We start from the raw sequence: 19,986 nt of genomic DNA, 5'->3' as shown, positions 1-19,986 counted from the left end.
GCTCCGAGCATCGCTCCGCCCTCCCGAGCCCCGCTCCGGTCCCGATCCGCCCTCTCCGAGCATCTCTCCGCCCGCTCCGCCAGCCCCGCTCCCGCCCCGCTCCCGCCCCGCCCGCCGGCGCCGAGCGCGGAGGGACCGCGGGGACATCGGAGGGACCGCAGGGACAGCAGGACAGCAGGAGCAGCGGGATGCGTGGCTGGGCGCTGGTGGCCGCGCTGGTGGCCGCGCTGTGCGGGCCCGTGGCGAGCGGCGGGCGGCGGCGAGCGGCCAGCCTGGGAGAGATGCTGCGGGAGGTGGAGGCGCTGATGGAGGACACGCAGCACAAGCTGCGCAACGCCGTGCAGGAGGTGAAGGGGCCGGGATGTCCTTTCTGCATCCCCCAAGGAGCCGTGCGGGAGGGGAGGGCTCCCGGGATGTCCCCTTTCCATCTCCCCAGCAGCCCCCGGCTCGGTGCCCGCATCCCCCGGGCTCGCCCCGTGAGCATCCCGGGATGGGAAGAGGTGCGGGACAGAGGTGCGGGACACGGTCCGGATGGAGCCCAGAGTGGCACAGCGACAGTGCGTGGGCAGGCAGGAGTGCAGAGCTGGGGAATCCCAAACCAGGATCCAGGGCTGTCAGTCTCCCGAAATCGTGCGGAGAAGCGGCTTGCTCGTGATGCAATCGCGTGTCTTGGTCTCAAATTGCTGGCTCAAAGCCATTGTCTCATATGATGTCAAAACACCTCGTCTCTGCACTCCCCTTTCCTGTGTGCTTTTTATTCCCCTTCATGCTAAGGATCTTCCTTTCAGGTTCTCTTTTCCTCTCATTCAAAAATACTCTGTCTACAAATACCTCTGACTGATTTCCTGCTGCAGAAACAGACCCTGGTTTACCATAATGAGGTGATTTCTGAACTTTTGCTGTCGTCTGAAATCTGCCTCTGTTACGCACTTCGTTCAGGCTGCAAACACAGTGAGACAAGCCATTCATTCAAGGGCTGCAAAGATGCTCAAGGATGCAATCAGAATTCCTGCCTGTTTTACTCTGCAGTCAGTTCTGGCTTGAGGAATGATCTGTGTGCAGTGCAAAGTGTGAATTGTTTGAGCAGAGTCTTAGGGGATAGATGGTTTGCTCTTAGAAAGGTTTGCAGCTGTTACTTAAAATAAACAGACACTCCAAAAGGAGAGGTTTTGTCTTGGGAAAAATCCTGTTGTTCATCCTGGTTGGACTTGTGGCCTCCCAGCTCTGTTACAGCAGTTGCAGAAAAACAAAAGGACACGATTTATCCTGGTGTGTTTACAGGACTCACGCCCTTCCTCCTCCCACAGAAACAGTAGGAACTGAAATAAAGAAATTAAATTCTGGATATGTGCACCCTCCTCAATAGGGCTGCCTCTGCTGACTGCAGGGGGCTTCTGTTTCTCTCCCTGGCCAGGAGATTTTCTCTCCTTTGTCAGGATGGAAAGTCTGCGTTTTCCTCTCGCAGGGACTGCCTTTGGCTCCAGGGTTTGACTCAGCCCTGTGTCTGTCCCACTGGCACAAGCAGCAGGGTTTGGCATGCTTTGGGACATTTTTGCTAATTTTCAGTTTGTTTGTTTTTGATTTGGCAGATGGAAGCTGAAGAGGAAGGGGCAAAAAAGCTGTCAGAAGTGAGCTTTGAAGAATTACCTCCCAACTACCACAACGAGTCCAACACGGACACCAGAGTGGGCAACAGAACTGTCCACACTCACCAAGAAATTGATAAGGTGTGAGAAAACTTGGGCATGGGGGGACTCTCCAATCTTAGACACCTTTTCTTCAAAAAACAACCTCCCCAGTGTGGCATGTTCATTCACAAAATAATTTGGAGTGTGAATTTTCCTGGTGATAATTACTTTGGGGTTTGATAATTACTTCTGGGCTTGGCTAGTCACGGTGTTAAGGACACCTGCCATGAAAGGTCAGTGTGAAATAACAATTTATTTTGAAAAAGGAGCTGCTAAAAATAGGACACAGCTACAGCTATTACGTGGGGCGTGGAAACCCAACCATCTCCTGCTCCTTTGGCTTCTTTACAATGTCATTTTAAATAGACAAGGAGGGAGCTCTGTCATCTGCTTTCCCCTCAGAGCAGGGTTTATTAGGACTGACAGCAAAATGGGGAAAAAAAAGGGGGTGGGAGTGGGTTAATTATTGCAGGATGTAGGACTGGGAGTAACAAAGGGCTGATAAGAACTCTGGTTTGAGATTTTGTTCCTTTCCTGTATCAGGTTACAGATAACAAAACGGGATCAACAGTGTTTTCTGAGACAGTCATTACATCCATAAGAGATGGAGAAAACAAGAGGAATCATGTAAGTGAGCACATTTCTTTCCTTTTGAAAATCAAACAAATACTTTGGGTTCCTTGTTCAGGAGATTGTGACAGAGTTCACCTAACAAAATTTTGAAATGCTTTGAAACACACAAAACCATTGGGAAAGCAGTCAAAAATGTTTGTGTTTTTTAATTAGTTCAACTTAGGAATATGATGACTTGGAAACAGAGTTTCAGTGTTGTTGTTAATTGAAATGTTAGAATATTCAATTTGTCTGTCAAATGTAAGTGTTAAAAATAAAAAGTGTTAAATAGCACAGCCAGTTACACAGCCCTTTCCGGTGAGTGTGGATAAATCCTGACTATAACACTGCTCTTGTCTTCCATTAAAAATCTGCTTTATGGATTTCAGCAGCTGAAAATAACCCCAGATCATTTATTTGTGAGGGATCTTTGGAACAACATATGGCTCTGTTTGCTTTTCAGCCCAACACAGTGATGGGTAACTGGTTATGAAATGTCACTCTGAGGAGGAGGGAGGGACATGGGACAATAAATAAAAGAGCAAGAATATTCTTTTCCTGAGTCTTGCAAGCACAGGTACATTTGCCAAACATCAGTAGTCACATGAAGAATTCAGCATATACCATGCTTTAAAAACAGGGGTTTCTTTGGTTGCAGTCTTTCCAAAATTGACTCTTGTTCCTGCTCTTGCTAAGCCTGGCTTGCCAGGTTTCCTCTGATAGCTGGCTTCATCTGACTAATAGCCTGTGCTTTGATTTACTTCAACATGCCCTGGCTTTTTTTGGAGTGACTTACCTCCAATTCTTCCACAGAAGCAGCTCTGTAACTACTTTATAAATACAATTATGGAAATTATGTTATAAATATAATTACGGAAAAACTACGTCAGTAGTTCCGATTTTTAATGGACACAGAACCTAAAATTAGTGCCTCTTTTCTAAAGTTTTCCCCCTTGCAGCTCATGTTTTATACTGCTATTTAAGTTTGAAAATGTCAAGAAGCAAAACATAGCACACACAAGCAACTTTACTTTTTTTTTTTTTTTTTTTTTTTTTTTCTATTTGGCAAAGCTTGTAGCTTAAGTGAAAACTGGAGGTATAAAATAAATTGTAATTATTCTAAACTGCGGCTGATTTTATACAAAGCGTTAACATTCTACACTGCACTCTTGAATAATGAGATTGTATGTAATGAAGACAATCCAATTTTTTTTTTTCCTAGCAAATGTGATCATCATCTTCAAACCTGGTGTACAAAGGCAAATTTTTAACCCTCTTAGCACTGCAGCACACCCCCAGTGGTGTTTGCCTCGCCTGGGCAGTCTAATTCTGCACAGCTGTAAAAATTATTTCCAAATTAACTTTCTCCAGGGTTCATACAGAGTTTCTTGTAAGCTTCATATATCAAGGTACAGCTGCATTTTCCATGTGGAAATTGCCTCACTGAGCAAATTCTGCTGCACCAGTGCTCACACCGCTCTTGGAGCTCCAGCTGAAGGGTTTGAGGGCTGAGCATGGATTTTTGCCAGATTTTGTGGTGGCAGCCCGGATTTCCTGCAGCTCTGGAGCAGGAACAGCCTGAGCTGGTCCCACACCCAGAGCTCACACTGTTCCTGGTGCCCCAGCTGAAGGGTTGGAGGGGTGGGTATTGATTTTTGCCTGCATTTCCTGCAGCTCTGGATCCCATCCCTCACCCCAGAACAGAGCTGCAGTTGTTAATGCTTATTCCCCCACACCCTGAGCCTTCAGCACTCCCATGGTACAAACACCTGATTGAGAGGGTGCCAGCTTGGAGGAAAAGCAGCCCAAGATGTTCTTGGTCCTTATGCAGGGGAGAGCACAAAATTAATGTGACCCAGAGCTGCCCAACAGCACTAAATCTGTTTAAATGCTAAATAGCAGCACTAAACAATATTAAATCTGGAAATGCTTGCAGATTTTAAACATTGAGGGGGGAATATGAATCCCTTTTGCTATTGCAAGGGCAAAGAAGTGCTGTAGGAGTAATGCAATTAAGGATTGGAAAGTTTGGGTTACAGTGAGGAAAGGAGTGGAGAGATCTGAACAGTTTTGTCCAAATTAAAAGGCACAGATCTGCTTAGATGTGTAAAGTTAAGTCAGAAGAATTGGGAAATGAGGTGCAGAAAGTTTTGTGCTGGGCCCTGAGGTTGTTTTTGTGTACCCAGATTTCCATGCCTGGAGTTCTGTGTGACATTGTGACTTGTCCTGGTCACGCTGCAGCCACAGGCTTCACAGGGGTGGAAGAGTGACTCCACTGCTTTCACATGAAACCTTGTGAAAATGAAGGATTCCCACAGCTCCTGCCCTTCAGGTGCAAATTTGGATGGGAAAATGAAGGAATTTTCCAAGTGCTGTCAAAACCCACCCGCTCTGAAATTCAGACTCTGTGTAATTTATTCCTGCAGAAATGTGTGGTGGCTGGAACCCCACACCTCCTCAGTGTACATTTATTCTCTGTGCTGAGCTGTAAGCCTCTGCAATCACTGGAAGTTGTTCATGTGATTTTTTGGGTTTTGGGATGACATATGAGCCTCACAGGAAGGCAAAGATGTGCCTGCATTGCAATAATAAATCCATTATTATTACCATTATTGCCTGGAACGGGAAATCCAGCACTGGAGAAGCAGCTTGGTGGAAAACACATTGTGCCTGATTGTAAATTATTAGAGTATTTTCAGTCAAAAGTTCACGCACAGAGCACAGCAAAAATAGCAGCACTCCCCATTATCCTGTGAAAACCAAAATCTTCTCTGGCCTGTTGGCTGGACCTGTTTCACTTGTGATTCATTGGTCTAACCAAGGGAAAGCAAGGATGGGAAAGAAAAGGAAACAGAATTGGGGCTGCTGAGGCTTGCTACACAAAGATTAGTTGCATTTCTTCTCACTTCCATTCAGAGCAGTAGTTTAGTCTCTCTTCTAAGCTCTCTCTTCTAATTCAAATCTAGTGTACCTGAGCTTTTTTCTTGTCTGTAGAAATATGATAAATAATTTTAAAATGCAATTCCTCTTTTTAGCTAGGTTGTTTTTGTGGGATTTTTCTCTTTTTTAAAATTTCATATTCTAATCGAAGTATATATGTTAGCTTTCAATTCTCTTTTTTTGGAAGGGATTTTTAATGATGCTGGTGTCCTGGGAGAATGAACCAGGGAACTGGGAGAGTATAAATTTCCTTTTTTTGGAAGGGATTTTTAATGATGCTGGTGTCCTGGGAGAATGAACCAGGGAACTGGGAGAGCATAATGCATTTCTCCTTTCACTTTGGCGCTGTGGCACAGACTGTTTTTGTTTGCCTGGCCCTGGTGGCTCAGCACAGGTCACAGTCTCTGTGGGAGGGTGAGGTGTGGCTGTGGCTGGTGCAGTGCCCAGGTGCACACTGCTGCTGGGCATCCCTTTGGGAACAGGAGTGGAAATTGCAATTTTTCCATCAGCAGCACTGCAGCAGAGGCGTCAAGGGCAGAAGTTTGAAAATGCAGCATCCTGGTGTTGCCTTGTGCTGCCTCATGTCTCAGGGAGGACACTTGGTTTGGGCAGTTCTTTGTGTTTGGGTCCAATTCCTCTGCTGCTTTCTTCACAGAGCTTGGAGTCCCTGGTGAGCTGCACCCAACAACCTTAAACCATGAATAGACACACTAAGTGCATTCCTGGGTTGAAGTCCAGGTCTCTGTCTTGCCAAAAACCACGTAATGTGCAAGTCTGGTAGGCTTTGTGTATTCAGCCATTTAATTCCCTGGTAAGTTTGCTTTTCTGTTAGCTGTGCAGCTCTGCTGCATGAATCACTGCACCAGTGCAGTTCTTTTCTGCACAGCACCCACCCTTCAGTCCTTGGTGGGGGAGCAGAGGAGGCAAACTGTGCTTGTTTTGGAGAGCCATGCCATGGTTAGGCATATTCTTCATGTTTTACTGACCCCCTTTTTGGCTCCCTTTGCAGTTCTGGTCTTTTTTTCCACTTAAATGGTGGCTTAGATTTCCAGGCAAGCAAACTGATTCAACAGCAAAAGGTCACTCCTAATTAAAGGTATCAAGCCCTGCTCTTGTTTGTATCAACAGGAGTGTCAGGCAGTTCAGATAACTTCAGTAAATTTACTTGGTTAGTAATGAAAAAACACTACAAGAGTGACTGGGATTCCTGTCATATTTCCTGTTAGTCTGGCTTAGTTTAAGTTGGGTTTTTTTCTATTGAGTTAGGGAAATGAAACTATGTAGTACTAACAGATATTCCAAAAGTCTTCATTAGCAATTCCAGCCTGTATTGTAGAATTGTTAGGAAACTTGCCAGATCCTCATGTGTTGTATTTCTATTTCTATTTCTATTTCTATTTCTATTTCTATTTCTATTTCTATTTCTATTTCTATTTCTATTTCTATTTCTACTTCTATTTCTATTTCTATTTCTACTTCTATTTCTATTTCTATTTCTATTTCTATTTCTATTTCTATTTCTATTATTTCTATTAATTGTTTTTCTATTTCTACTTCATTTCTTTTCTAGCTAAACCCCAAAGAAAACTTTATCAAGGTGGCTGAGGAGCCACCTCACCTTTTTTGTCTCTCTGGACTGTTACCCTTTGAATAGCTAAATGCTGAAGAGAGAAAGCTTTTCTTGGGATAAATTTCCCCTCCCCAAAAATGAGCTCTGGCTGTAATGCAGTGACAGTGCCCAGACCTGATCCAGTGTTCTGGGCAGGGTTAGTGAGAGCAGATTGCAAACCATCTTCTCTTTAAGGTAACATCCACTCAGGACAGTGAATCTTTTATGTGGGCTGGTGGCAATTTGGTGATCTAGTGAAGTCTGTTATGAGATCATAGTACGGATTTTCTTTATTGAAGGTTTGTCAGCAGTATTTCTTTCCTCTTGCCATCCACGTGTAGCAAATTAACCATGAGGGGAAAAGCTTTAAGGCAAATGAGAATTTTTTTCCACTGGTTTTGATTACATGACTTAATCCATTGGCTCCAGCAGCTGCTTATTTGAGGTTTTAGCTGAAACCATGTTATCTAATTAAGCAGCAAGCCTTAGCTGGAAGGGTAACAGCAGTAGCCAAGGCTTTAGGAAATGCAGGCTACAGCACTGGATGTACAGCAGAGATGTTTTGTCTTTTCATCTTCTGTTTGCTTCTGTTATGAGCTTGCAATGGTTGAGACAGATACAGAGGGTGCAGATAAATGGTGAAAGCTGGTTACATATGTGGTGACACAGGTGAGGTGGGCTGAGTCACTGGCAGCTCTGGGGGACACCACTGGTGACTGCAGCCCCTGCCAGCTCCTGGTTCTGCCCCTCTGCAGCTACAGAGAGCCCCTCACCCCTCCTGCCTGTCCTGATCCTCCCTCCTGTCCTGATCCTTCTCCCCTCCTGCCTGTCCTGATCCTTCTCCTCCCCTGCCTGTCCTGATCCTCCTCCCTGCCTGTCCTGATCCTCCCCTCCTGCCTGTCCTGATCCTCCCTCCTGCCTGTCCTGATCCTCCCCTCCTGTCCTGATCCTCCTTCCTGCCTGTCCTGATCCTCCTGGCTGTCCTGATCCTCCCCTCCTGTCCTGATCCTCCCCTCCTGCCTGTCCTGATCCTTCTCCCCTCCTGCCTGTCCTGATCCTCCCTCCTGTCCTGATCCTCCCTCCTGCCTGTCCTGATCCTTCTCCCCTCCTGCCTGTCCTGATCCTTCTGCCCTCCTGCCTGTCCTGATCCTTCTCCTCCCCTGCCTGTCCTGATCCTCCCCTCCTGTCCTGATCCTCCCCTGCCTGTCCTGATCCCCCCTCCTGTCCTGATCCTCCCTCCTGTCCTGATCCTCCCTCCTGCCTGTCCTGATCCTCCCTCCTGTCCTGATCCTCCTGCCTGTCCTGATCCTCCTGCCTGTCCTGATCCTCCCTCCTGTCCTGATCCTCCTGCCTGTCCTGATCCTCCTGCCTGTCCTGATCCTCCTGCCTGTCCTGATCCTCCCCTCCTGCCTGTCCTGATCCTCCCCTCCTGCCTGTCCTGATCCTCCCCTCCTGTCCTGATCCTCCTTCCTGCCTGTCCTGATCCTCCCTCCTGTCCTGGCTGTCCTGATCCTCCTGGCTGTCCTGATCCCCCCTCCTGTCCTGATCCCCCTTCCCAGCACTGCCCTTCTCCCCTCCAGCCAGCAGTGCATTGTAGCACAGCAGGATTGCACTGAAGGTTCCCAGGGTGGGTGGGAATTCTGGGGCTGTTTACTCCTTGTTCTGTCTGCACATGACTCAGAGCCTGAGTCATTTATTGTGGATTTATATCACACAAGGAATCCCTCAGACTTCTTCCTTTGCAATGTCCAGGGGGAGAAGGAATATCTTAGGGGTTTAACATCATGGTGTCAGGGAAAGGGCAGCCCCAGAGGTTTCCTGGGTCCAAGATACCTCCCAGCTGTCAGCAAGAGAGAGTTCTGGTCCCCTTGGTAGGTGTTTGAGTTGGACCTCACACTGGTGGAAATCTGCAATACATTCATGTGCTTGTGTCCCTTTTGGAAGGACAGAAGGTGTGTGCTGAAACCCTTTTTCATTTCTTCCTCATCTGTGTGTTTTTAAGAAATGGGATGAATATTCATGAACAGTCACATCTCATGTTGTTGAATGCCTCTAGGCACATGATTTCAGATGGAAAATTAAATTAAGGGAATGGTAAAATAAAAGAGGCTCTTCTGTAATCCCTACAAATGCCCCAAAGAGGAGGTCTTGACAAAGCTTCAAAGAGCAACAGCTGTGACCCAATGCCTGCTCATCCTTGGGCACACATGGATCTTGTGTTCCCAAAATCCCTGAGTGCTGAACATGATTTATTCCAATGCTGGTGCTGTAACCCAAACCCCTTCTTCTTCCATCTACAGCTCATGGAAAATAAACTGTTCCATTTCTTCTGCACTAAAAACAATTTTATATACTGTCAGCTCTGCCATGGGCAAAATCCACTGAATGTGGATCCTCAGCAATGTGTATTTCTGTTCCAGTATTATTATCTTTGGCTGGCACCTCAAACAGAATTAATACATCTGTTGAAACCACAGACTAGCAGAAAAAGTACATTACATAGGAACAAAGGATTCAAAGTTTGAAATCGGTTCAGCGAGGGATGGGGCACAGGCCAATAGCTTCCTCTCACTGTGCTACTCTTAATTTAGTGGTGAAGATCAGCCAGCAGCCATTAACTGCAGAAATCTTGTTTGCAAAGGCTTTTCTCTCCAGCCAGCTGTCTCACATCATCGCTGTGCACAGCTACCCTGTTGTTGTGCTTTCAGGGATCAGCAGAGCTGACATAGTTCAGTGCTGAATCACAGGAGCTCTGCAGCTGCCAACTGTTGGGAGCAGCCTGGGTTAAAGGCAGCTCCTGGGGAGAATCCCTGCCCCAGGGATGGTGTGTGATCAGAGCATCCCTGCCCCAGGGCTGTGTCTGTGATCAGAGCATCCCTGCCCCAGAGCTGGATGTGATCAGAGCATCCCTGCCCCAGGGCTGTGTCTGTGATCAGAGCATCCCTGCCCCAGGGCTGTGTCTGTGATCAGAGCATCCCTGCCCCAGAGCTGGGTGTGTGATCAGAGCATCCCTGCCCAGAGCTGGATGTGATCAGAGCATCCCTGCCCCAGAGCTCTGTGATCAGAGCATCCCTGCCCCAGAGCTGTGTCTGTGATCAGAGCATCCCTGCCCCAGAGCTGGGTGTGATCAGAGCATCCCTGCCCAGAGCTGTGTCTGTGATCAGAGCATCCCTGCCCCAGGGCTGGGTGTGATCAGAGCATCCCTGCCCCAGGGCTGTGTCTGTGATCAGAGCATCCCTGCCCAGAGCTGTGTCTGTGATCAGAGCATCCCTGCCCCAGGGCTGTGTCTGTGATCAGAGCATCCCTGCCCCAGGGCTGTGTCTGTGATCAGAGCATCCCTGCCCCAGGGCTGGGTGTGATCAGAGCATCCCTGCCCCAGAGCTGTGTCTGTGATCAGAGCATCCCTGCCCCAGGGCTGGGTGTGATCAGAGCATCCCTGCCCCAGAGCTGGGTGTGTGATCAGAGCATCCCTGCCCCAGAGCTGCTCACAAATTGTGGCACTTCAGACCCCCAGAGGCTCCTGGAGCTCAGGGCAGTTGGGATGGAACCCAGGATCTCTCAGACCTCCAGGGTTTGGACACAGCTGCTGGTTGTCACAGACCAAAGGGTTGTTGTTTTCCCATCACTGCATCCACAGGTAAAAGCATTTCTCTGTTAGGACCATGAATTGCAAACTCATTAGGAAAACTTCATTTATAAACATGCATCAGTATTTTGCCCTCACACAAATAAATAAATAAATAAATAAACAAACAAACAAATAAATAAATAAGTGAATAAACAAACAAATAAATAAATAAATGAGTGAATAAACACACAGAGACACACAGTCCTTTTTTCTCCTTTCCTAGTTAGATACCTCTTAGTTTCCAGACTAACTGAATTACTACTTGGGAGATATGTAATTTCTGGGGGTTTTCTGCTAAATCTGAATGGTTCTCACGTGCCCCCTTTAATACCATTGCTAAACAGGTTGAAATGAGTGCTTGGCACTGTGTTTCCCACACAGGAGCATGGGCAGAAGCTGGAGTCCTGCCAGGACCAGGTTGTTATTGCTGGGAAAAGAAAAGGGTGAGGGAAGAAAATGAAGTGGCTGCTTCTGCAGAGTGACCTGCTATTAAATCATTGCAAGGCTCAGAGAGAGATTTTGACCAAGAGTGAACAGAGCATGATCTGAGAGAGCATCCAGGCACCATTTTTCTCATTATTCTGAGGCCTTTGCCAGGAATTTCTTTGGTTTTGTGTGTTCATTTTTTGGGTGTAGTATTTTCTTTCATTGGAGTCAGTTCCTAGAAGCTGTGGATAAGATGATATTTTATTTTTTTCCTCTCCTGACCTCGAGCATGAACAGCCACCCAAAGAGCTGGGATGGGATCCCCAGCACAGCCTGCAGCTCAGGCTGCTCTTTTGGGATGTCCTTTTGCAACAGAAGTTCCTCATTTACCAGTGCTGTGTGCTTGGCAGGACAGCAGTGAGAGGTTTGCACTGCTGGAAAGTATTGCAGAGGGTTTGAGGTATTTCAGGGCAAATTAATTCATATCTCATTAAAGACAAATGCATTTTGTGCCCTGTCTAGACAACTGGGAGATTAGGAACTGGAATGCTAGTGCATTTCAAATTAAGGCAGTAGTTTCCATAAAACAATATTCCATTCTGTGTAATTCTGCCTTTTTTTTAGTACACATAGGATATAAAACAGGTTTTATGCTTTTTTTTTTTTTTTTTCCTTACTACTCAGCACTTTTTGCCATCTGCTGCAGTAATGGAGAGCAGCCCTGCGTGAAACAACTTGCAGAAATGGAAACAAAACCTAGAGGGGGATTAGTAAACACAGAAGTGTTAACTCTTGTCTGGCTGAAATGGAAACAAAAACTTTGCCATGCAGATGTCACGAGGAGGGGAGAAGGGGCTGGAATCTCAGAGAACCACAGAAAAGTTTGTGTGTGTTTGGTCATGAGCTTCCTCTGCTTTCTTGGGCTCTAAACTAAAGTGCAAAGATCCCAGCAGAGAAAGCTTGACCCAGGACAGTCCCGTACAAACACTGAAGATATGAGCAGTGAAGAGAGGGGTTTGTCTGAACTTGTCTTTGAAGAAGAACTTTGTGAGGATGTGGAGGCAGGGGGAGTGTGAGTGGGGAGAGGGAATGGATAAATTCAGTGGATAAATCCAATGGATAAATCAAATCAAATGGATAAATCCAATGCCAGTTTAAAGTCAGTGGGTCCTTTTCAAAGGTTGGACATCACCAGGGTGTTTTTGAGTCTACCATCAGGGTTTTAAATATGGATTAAGGGGAATAAGGGCAAAGCAGAATGAGTGTTATTTTGCAAATAAAATGGACACTGACCATTCTCTAGCAAAGCAATCATCTTTGGCAAAGACAAGAAACCTGAAGCTCCTTTCAGGAGCAGTTGTTTCAGCAGACTTAGGAGCCTTTTCCACGATTTTAATTTTTTTTTGTTGGCTGGGTTTTTGTTGTTTTTTTATTTTTTTTCCCTGTTGGTTTTGGAACAGATCCTAATGCCCAGATAGCTTCCAGGTGCTGCAGGATGTTCACTGCAGAGCACAGTGTTACAATAAGAGTCCTCAGGATGCTGAGTGTGTCCTTGCAGGTGCAGGGCATGGGATTCTCCATCCTGGCCTCTGTGGCTCCCAGCACAGCCACTCATAAATGTGCTATAGCAGGCATGTACATATATATTATATATACATGTGGCCTACATCTAGCACAGCTGTAAAGCAGTGCTGCTCTCACTCTGTGCTGTTCTGTAACACTTCCAAACACAATTCCTGTGCCCCAGCACTGGCTGGTGTCACACCAGGATGGGTTTCAGAGGCGTGCATCATTGTCAGGGTGGCTAATTCTGCCTGGGAGTTACCTGGCCAGCCTGTGTGCCCTGCTGCACATCCAGCCAGCTCTCCTCAGCTCACCCAGCTGCTCCTGCAGTGACAAAATACTCTGAGAAATAACCTAGTTTGCACAATCCCAGGAAAAAATGGATTGCTCAGAATCTGCTGCAGCTGATGAAGGTGTTCAGATTTGCTCCTTGCCCAGCAGCTATTCCATCCTAAGGCAGCTGAATTGGAAAAGGCCTGTTGCCTGATTAAGTAAGAAAAAATAAATAATAACAGTAAAGAAAGACACAGTTACACATCTGCATGTAAGCACCACTGAGCTCTGCAGGAACATGAAAGGAAGCCAGGAAAGAAAACCACAAAGGGATTTTTTTTTGCCCCCTGACTGGAAATCCTCATTAAACTGCATGTCTGAGCTGGTGGGACACAATTCAGTAAGAGGAAGAAGTTCTGTGGTATGGGACTCATTAATTCAGGAGAAAGCAGCAACTGGAGAATTGCAGCTCTGGCGTTGGGTGGTTTAGAGTAGAGAGTAATTCCATGAGCTCAAAGCAATCCTGGCTGGATTTCTGCTTTGTGGGGAAGGACAGTTGGAAAACCTGACTGCAGCCAGACCTGGCTGCTTGCCTGAAGGGGCTGGAGCAGGAGTGAGACAGGAGAGTCTGCTCTGGGGTGGTTCACACAGCAGCTGACAAAGCCACAAACACAGAGCAGCTGAGGAGGAGTGCCTGGCTGCTCACTCTGAGCCACAGAACCTCCAACATTCTGGAGGTGTAACATTTGGGTATTTGGGTATTGATCCACCTGATTATGGAGCAACAAAAAAAAAGAACAAAAAAATCTCCCAAAAAACAAACAAAAACCCCCAAAAAACCCCACCCCCCCAACAAACAAACAAACAAAAAACACCTAACAACCCCCCCCAACAAACAAGCAAAAAACCCAGCAAAACAAAACAAAAAAACCAACCAAACAGAAAATACCCAGAGCACACACAGTACTGGGATAATGAAGCTGAGAAACATTGGGATAATTTATAGCAGCCTAGGCCTGGTGATACTAATTCCTTGAAGCAGCTAAAATGACTTCTGCTGGATTATAAACACATAACCTGGATGTTGAGGATGTGAGAAGGGTCAGAAGTGTGTTTGGCTTCTGTTCTGTGTTCTGTTCTCACATCAAACTGGGCTTACTTCAGAGAATTTGTGTGATCACTTTTCCTTTTCTTCTCCTTCTCCTTTTTTCCCTTTCTCCTTTCCACCAACAATGGTACAAACTAATGCTGGAGTACAGGTGACTCAGAACTATGATTTATTCTTCTGCTGACTACATTCTTTCCAGCCTGGAGAAAACAACCCAAAGCAATGACATTTTAGAGAAGAGGGTTAGTCACACAGCTTTTGGGGGTGACCATTAGATGGAAACACCTACAGACACATCACTCTGTGCTCTCCCCACTGCCATGGCTCAGGGGCTGGAGCCACCCAGAAATGTGGGGTTTAGAAAAGCCAGGGAGAGGCACTGCTCTGTTACAAGAGCCCCAGCACAAAAAAAACCAATAACTCCTTTTTGCCTTGGTTCCCAAATCAGAAATGTGATCAATGAAGAGCTGCTGGTATTTCAAGGCCTGAATTTTGGCAAATCACATTTTATCTTTTCCCCCAGGAGTGTATCATTGATGAAGACTGTGACCCAGGGAAATATTGCCAGTTCTCCACCTTGGAATACAAGTGTCAGCTCTGCAAGCCCCAGCACACAGTGAGTCCTGCCTGGGATGGGATTTCCTGGCATCTGTGGAAACTCAATACATTATTGTTGCCAATGTCAGCGAGTCAGAATTGACAGCAAAGAAGATGCAAAGCTTTCTGTGTGAGGGGAAAACAATTTTTATGTCAACAAGGAGTAACTAAAAATCAGGATTGGGATGGCCCAACACCTGCCCCCCTCCCCACATTTTCTTTGCAGCTCTCAGCAGAACAGCAGTAGGATAAAGAAAATAAAAACTGGATCCCAGCTGCTCTTGTGCTGTAAAGTGAGCTCAGCCTGAAGGAGGGGGGATCAATTCCCTGACCCAGAATCTCAACAATTACAGAAAAAGAGCATTTTTCTCCTTAATTAGCAGGTCTCAGTAGTGCCAGTGGAGTCCCACTCCTTGCCCTGTGTTAGGCACTTCCTGTGGGATCTGTGGAAAAGAAATCAGGTTCTGTGTGGCTGCCCAGGCAGGGCAAAGCTGCTGAAGCACTGACCTGGGAGGGCTGCTTAAGATTGTTAATCACTCTACCTGAGAAAGGAAACATGACACACATGGCTTTTATTAGCTTGATTTCTTGAGTGTGTGTAGTGGAAACACTGGGGCAATTGTCATACAAAGCTACCTTCAGCTAGAGGTTTGCATTTCTGATTTTTTCAGAGAGATTTTTTCCAACATTCTTGGTTACCAATGAAGTCTGGTTCTTATTACAGCTAAAAAATGGATTTTAGTGAGACTACTATTTTTTTTTTTTCCTCTTTGAAAACAATTCTTCTGAGCAAATTGTAAATTCCTGGCTGCATTTGACAATGGAAAACATCAGTAACGTCCTCCATTGATGAAGCCTCATTAATTCATTTTTGATTGTAGAAGAGAAGGCCCCAGGGAGAGCTCAGAGCAGCATTTCCTGAAGTACCAAAAGGGGCTGCAAGAGAGCTGGAGAGGGATGTGCAAGTGCTTGTAGTGACAGGAGAAGGGGCTGTAGGTGGGATTTTGGGCAGGAATTGTTCCCTGGCAGGGTACAGAGATGCTGAGGTGCCCTGCATCCCTGGCAGTGTCCCTGGGTAGATGCTGCTGCTCTGCTGGGCAGGCTCCTCCCTGGCAATAGCTGCAGGGGTGCTCCAGCTGGGGAATGCTGCAGTTCTGCCCCAGCAGGGGGAATGGGTGTGTATTTAATGTGTTTAATGTATTTACACAGATTGCTGTGCTGGGGGTGCAGTGCTGGGGGGGCTGGGGGTGCACTGGGTGCTCAGTGCCATTCCTGTGCCCTGTTTGCCTTGGCAGCCCTGCTCCAGGGACGTGGAGTGCTGTGGGGAGCAGCTCTGTGTGTGGGGCCAGTGCAGCAGCTCCAGGGCCAGGGGGGAGAACGGCACCATCTGTGAGAGCCAGCACGACTGCCAGCCTGGGACCTGCTGTGCCTTCCACAAAGGTACCGGGGACACCAGCCCTCCTCCTGCCCCAGCACTGAGCTGGGCTCTCCCCAGCCCAGGGAATGGCTGAGCCTGGGCAGGATCCTCTCCCCATCTCAGGGAATGGCTGAGCCTGGGCAGGATCAGCACCTTGTCCTCCCCTGGCCACTGGGATAACTGCAGTAGGAAATCTGATAGAATGAGCAGTGAGAAACTGCCTGAAAGCAAAGCCTGCTGCACACTAGAGATGAGACCAAAACTCTGCATTTCTAAAGGGGAGTCTCAGGCATTTCGAAACAGCAGAGCTCTCTGTCAAATTTGCACACAGCAGAGCAAAAATGAGAGAATTAAAAATGTGCAGAAGACACTAATGAGCTGGCTGGAATTGGCCTCTCCTTCCTCCCAGCAAGCAACCCATCAGAGTCAGTCAATGCTGAGTGAGTTTGGTTAGGAAGGAACAAAATACATAGTTATTGAGAAAATTATATATATATATATATAAATCAATCAGTAGATAAAAACATTGATGAATATTGACAGAATACTCTTATTAGAACAGAAAATAGTGCTATTCATTAATAGCAATAAGTTTTTATTCCCTATGGCTGTCTGCTTTAGCAGGGCTTTAGGGTTTTTCAGGTCAGGCCTTTCTCCATCACTAGAGTATTGCAAATGATTGTCCTAATAGAGATGTGTATTTTTATATAAAACTATAGTAAGCTGTGGAGCATTTGCTGCTCAGTATATGATGTTTTGAAACTGGGAACTGATAGGTCATGTACATTAAAGCACATGTCTGTGCATACACACACATGTATCTGTCTTTTGACCAAATCTGGTTAAAAAACTTAGATTTTGAATTCTTCTCATATTTTATCCTGCCATATGAGGTGACTGAAGACAAGAGGAAGAGCTGAATTCCAGACTGAGACTGGGAGTTACTGACATGTGGAAACCCAAAGGACACAGCTTTCTTAAATAATTTCTCACACAGGCTGAAATTCAGCCCTGTGTAGAAACGAGGGTGCCAAGCCCCAGGTGCCACCAGGCAGCTTTGCCCACAGCAGGACTGATAAAATAAATTAAATGTCTGAGTTGTGGTTCTTGTAACCTCATTAGCTTCTGAACAGTTGCTCTGTATCTGCAGCCTCTGCAAAGAAATAGAAAAAAAAGACAGAGTTTAAGATAGGGAGCTATGTCTCTATTCAGATTTCAATCATTAATGCTACTCACTGCAAAGGATTCCCTGTGGTGTTGGTTTTGCTGGGATTAGAAGGGTGTGGGATCTCCAAGGGCTGCAGCTGTGCTGCCTTGAGAGCAGTCTCTGAGTCCAGCTGATCCTGCTCACTGAGGATGAATTTCACATGTCCTACTCCCACCTAGTGGGAAAAACTTGGTCATGGCTCCCTGTAGGGACTGAGAGACCGAGCTGTTGTTTTATAGCCTGCATGCAGAATTAAACACTGGGCAGAAAGCTGAGGGCTTCTCTGAAATGCCTTTCCTTGGCTGCAGAGCTGCTGTTCCCTGTGTGCACACCCCTGCCTGAGGAAGGGGAGCCCTGCCACGACCCTTCCAACAGGCTGCTGAACCTGATCAGCTGGGAGCTGGAGCCTGATGGAGTGCTGGAGCAGTGCCCCTGTGCCAGTGGCCTCAGCTGCCAGCCCCAGAGGTGAGCACCGGGGCTGCACTTTGGGGGGGCTGCTTTTGGGTAGAGAGCTGCACAACTCACAGATGCTGCCTCACTAGGAAGGCTTTGGACAGCTTTTCTCATCAGCAGCAGTGAAAGCTCCTGCTTTGCCCCACACAGATGTGCCTCATTGAGCTTGGCAGCCCATGAATGCAGTGTGAATTGAGTGTGTGAATTCATGAGGCTGTGCTGCTGTTCAATCAGTCACTGCTGCCAGCTGTTGGGATGCATCATTCCAATTCCGTTCTCTGCACACAGTCCCTCTGTGTGAGGCTGACCTGTCAGTTTTGCTTGCTTTAGAATGTAGGATATGTTAAAGAATTTTTAATACAAACTGTTTATAGGTCATGCTTTTAGTATTTCTTTAAAAGGAGTTATTTGCATCAGCAGCAGTTTCATTGGCAGAAAGTGAGATCATTTCAGTTTTGTTTCAGAAAACCTACGTTTTCTATGAAATAAATTCTCCAAGTTTGCTCCTGCACTACCAGCATCATATGAACTCCCAACAAGACATCATAGCTGGGATAGAGATGCAGATTAATATTTCTCTCTTCTGTGTCCCACTCTATGTTTTTTCATGCTTGAAAAGGAATTGGGACACATTTTGTTTCATAAATGTCATCAGAGGAAGCAAGCAGAGCTGAACCCATCCTTTTAGCACCAAAATCTTTGTTAATGTGCCATTAACCTCAGGGGAGGTCTGTCAGCAAATGTCAGCTCTAGTCAGAACATTTCAGATGAGGGTACAGAAACACAGAAGTTAATCTGGGTGTGAATACAGCTGAACTGCCCAGAATTTTCTATCTGAATTAAAGATTCAAGTAACAGGTTCTTGTTACCTCTTTTTTCTTGAGGGCCACTGCTCTCTTGTTTACCAGGATCAAACATTCTGTGCTGTTTGCATGGCTGTATGTGAAAACCACATTTATAACTCTCCAGCTGTCAAGCATGTAAGAATGAGGTGCTTGTGAAGGCAGCCAGGGTAGATCCATGGTGCATTTAAAATGTTTTCACGTGGGGAGGGGAAGGAGAATTCCAGCCTGGCAGAAGAACACAGGGTGATGCTCTGTGTGACCAGATGTGCCTCTTCCCAACAGCCACAGCACTGCCTCTGTGTGCCAGCTGCCTGCCAATGAAACCCAGCACACTGCAAAAGAAGAAGATCCCCTAGTGATGGATGAGATGCCCTTCCTCAGCCTGCTGCCCCAGGACCTCCTCTCTGACTATGAGGAAAGCAGTGTCATTCGGGAAGTGCGCAGGGAACTGGAAAGCCTGGAGGACCAAGCAGGTTTGAAACCTGAGCCTGACTCAGCTCAGGAGAAGCTCTTGGGAGATGAAATCTAAAGCCCAAGCACCAGTTTAGTCGGTTCCTTCTAGATTTTTTTTGTTTAGTGTCTTGCTTCTCTGAACCCTGAACACACACTGCTGGGTAGAAGTGCAATAAAGCAGGTGTCCAAGGAGCATCCTTCTCTGTGCACCAAGCCTGCATGTCCCAGCTGCTGTGGAACTGCTTCAGCCCCTGGAGCCAACCTGCTGCCAGATGGGAACCACGGCAGTGCTCTTCTGGATTTGTACTTCCCCCTTGTATGTCAGAAATAAACTGCCTAGTACTTGTACTCATTAAAAAACACACACCAGCATAAATAATTTTAAATTACTAGGAACTATAGAGGTGACCCTTTAGTAGGGATGTTCAGTTTTATTTCTCTAGGGTAAGAATCACCCACTCTGACACTGTTGCAGTCATAGATTTTTAAGGAATTTTTAAAGGAATTTCAGTTCTTTTCTTTAGAATTGGTTTGTGCTTTTAATACAGTTCATAGGCATAAATCTGTGCATGTCACAAGATGTGATTATTTTTACCATCTTAAAAGGTCACTGATTTAAAAAATCAATAGCAAGCTAAGAGTAAAATCTGACCTCCCAAACTCCCCAGTTTGCTACCATGGCACCTCCACTATTAATGGTTTTCTGGCATACAGATTTCACCATCTGCTGCACATGGTAAAACAAGATGTGAGGCTCCAGCCAAGTAACTTTTCATGGTGCTTCTTCCCAAATAATCCCTATTGCTCATGCCTAGTTTGGAACAGCAGAGCACCAACAGCAGGAGCAGCTGTAGGGCTGTGCTACCACCCTGCACATCTTTCACGACCTCTGGTGTGTGGAGGCTTTTCTACCAACTCCTTGGGGACCAGAAGTACTAATTAACAGCCATTGTCAGGATATTTCAGTGTAACTATCTGAGTTTTGGTTTAAAGATTCTCTAAGTGACCCACTCTCACACCAGCACACACACACACAGTGTCTCTGAGAGTTCAGAGTCTAGCCTCCCTTTCTATCACTAATAACATTTCTGTGCTTCAGAGACAGCCCCCTCTACACAAAGAGAAGGAATTCAGTGCCACAGCAGTTTTCCCGTTTAAAAACACATC

General features: G+C 46.3%; 1 protein-coding gene across 1 annotated transcript; it reads left to right on the top strand.

Annotated features, from left to right (window-relative positions):
- The first annotated feature begins 109 nt into the window (after nucleotides 1-109).
- Nucleotides 110-19,183, top strand: DKK3 (dickkopf WNT signaling pathway inhibitor 3). The gene is made up of 7 exons (XM_033061660.2): nucleotides 110-347; nucleotides 1,590-1,727; nucleotides 2,232-2,315; nucleotides 14,371-14,463; nucleotides 15,740-15,884; nucleotides 17,377-17,533; nucleotides 18,649-19,183. Exons 1-7 carry the CDS (start codon nucleotides 189-191, stop codon nucleotides 18,893-18,895), a joined length of 1,023 nt encoding a protein of 340 aa, XP_032917551.1. The 5' UTR covers nucleotides 110-188; the 3' UTR covers nucleotides 18,896-19,183.
- The last annotated feature ends 803 nt before the right edge of the window (nucleotides 19,184-19,986 follow it).

The sequence above is a fragment of the Catharus ustulatus genome, chromosome 6 (assembly GCF_009819885.2).
Source record: "Catharus ustulatus isolate bCatUst1 chromosome 6, bCatUst1.pri.v2, whole genome shotgun sequence".
Classification (NCBI taxonomy): Eukaryota; Metazoa; Chordata; class Aves; order Passeriformes; family Turdidae; genus Catharus; species Catharus ustulatus.
This window is presented reverse-complemented; position numbering and strand designations above follow the sequence as displayed.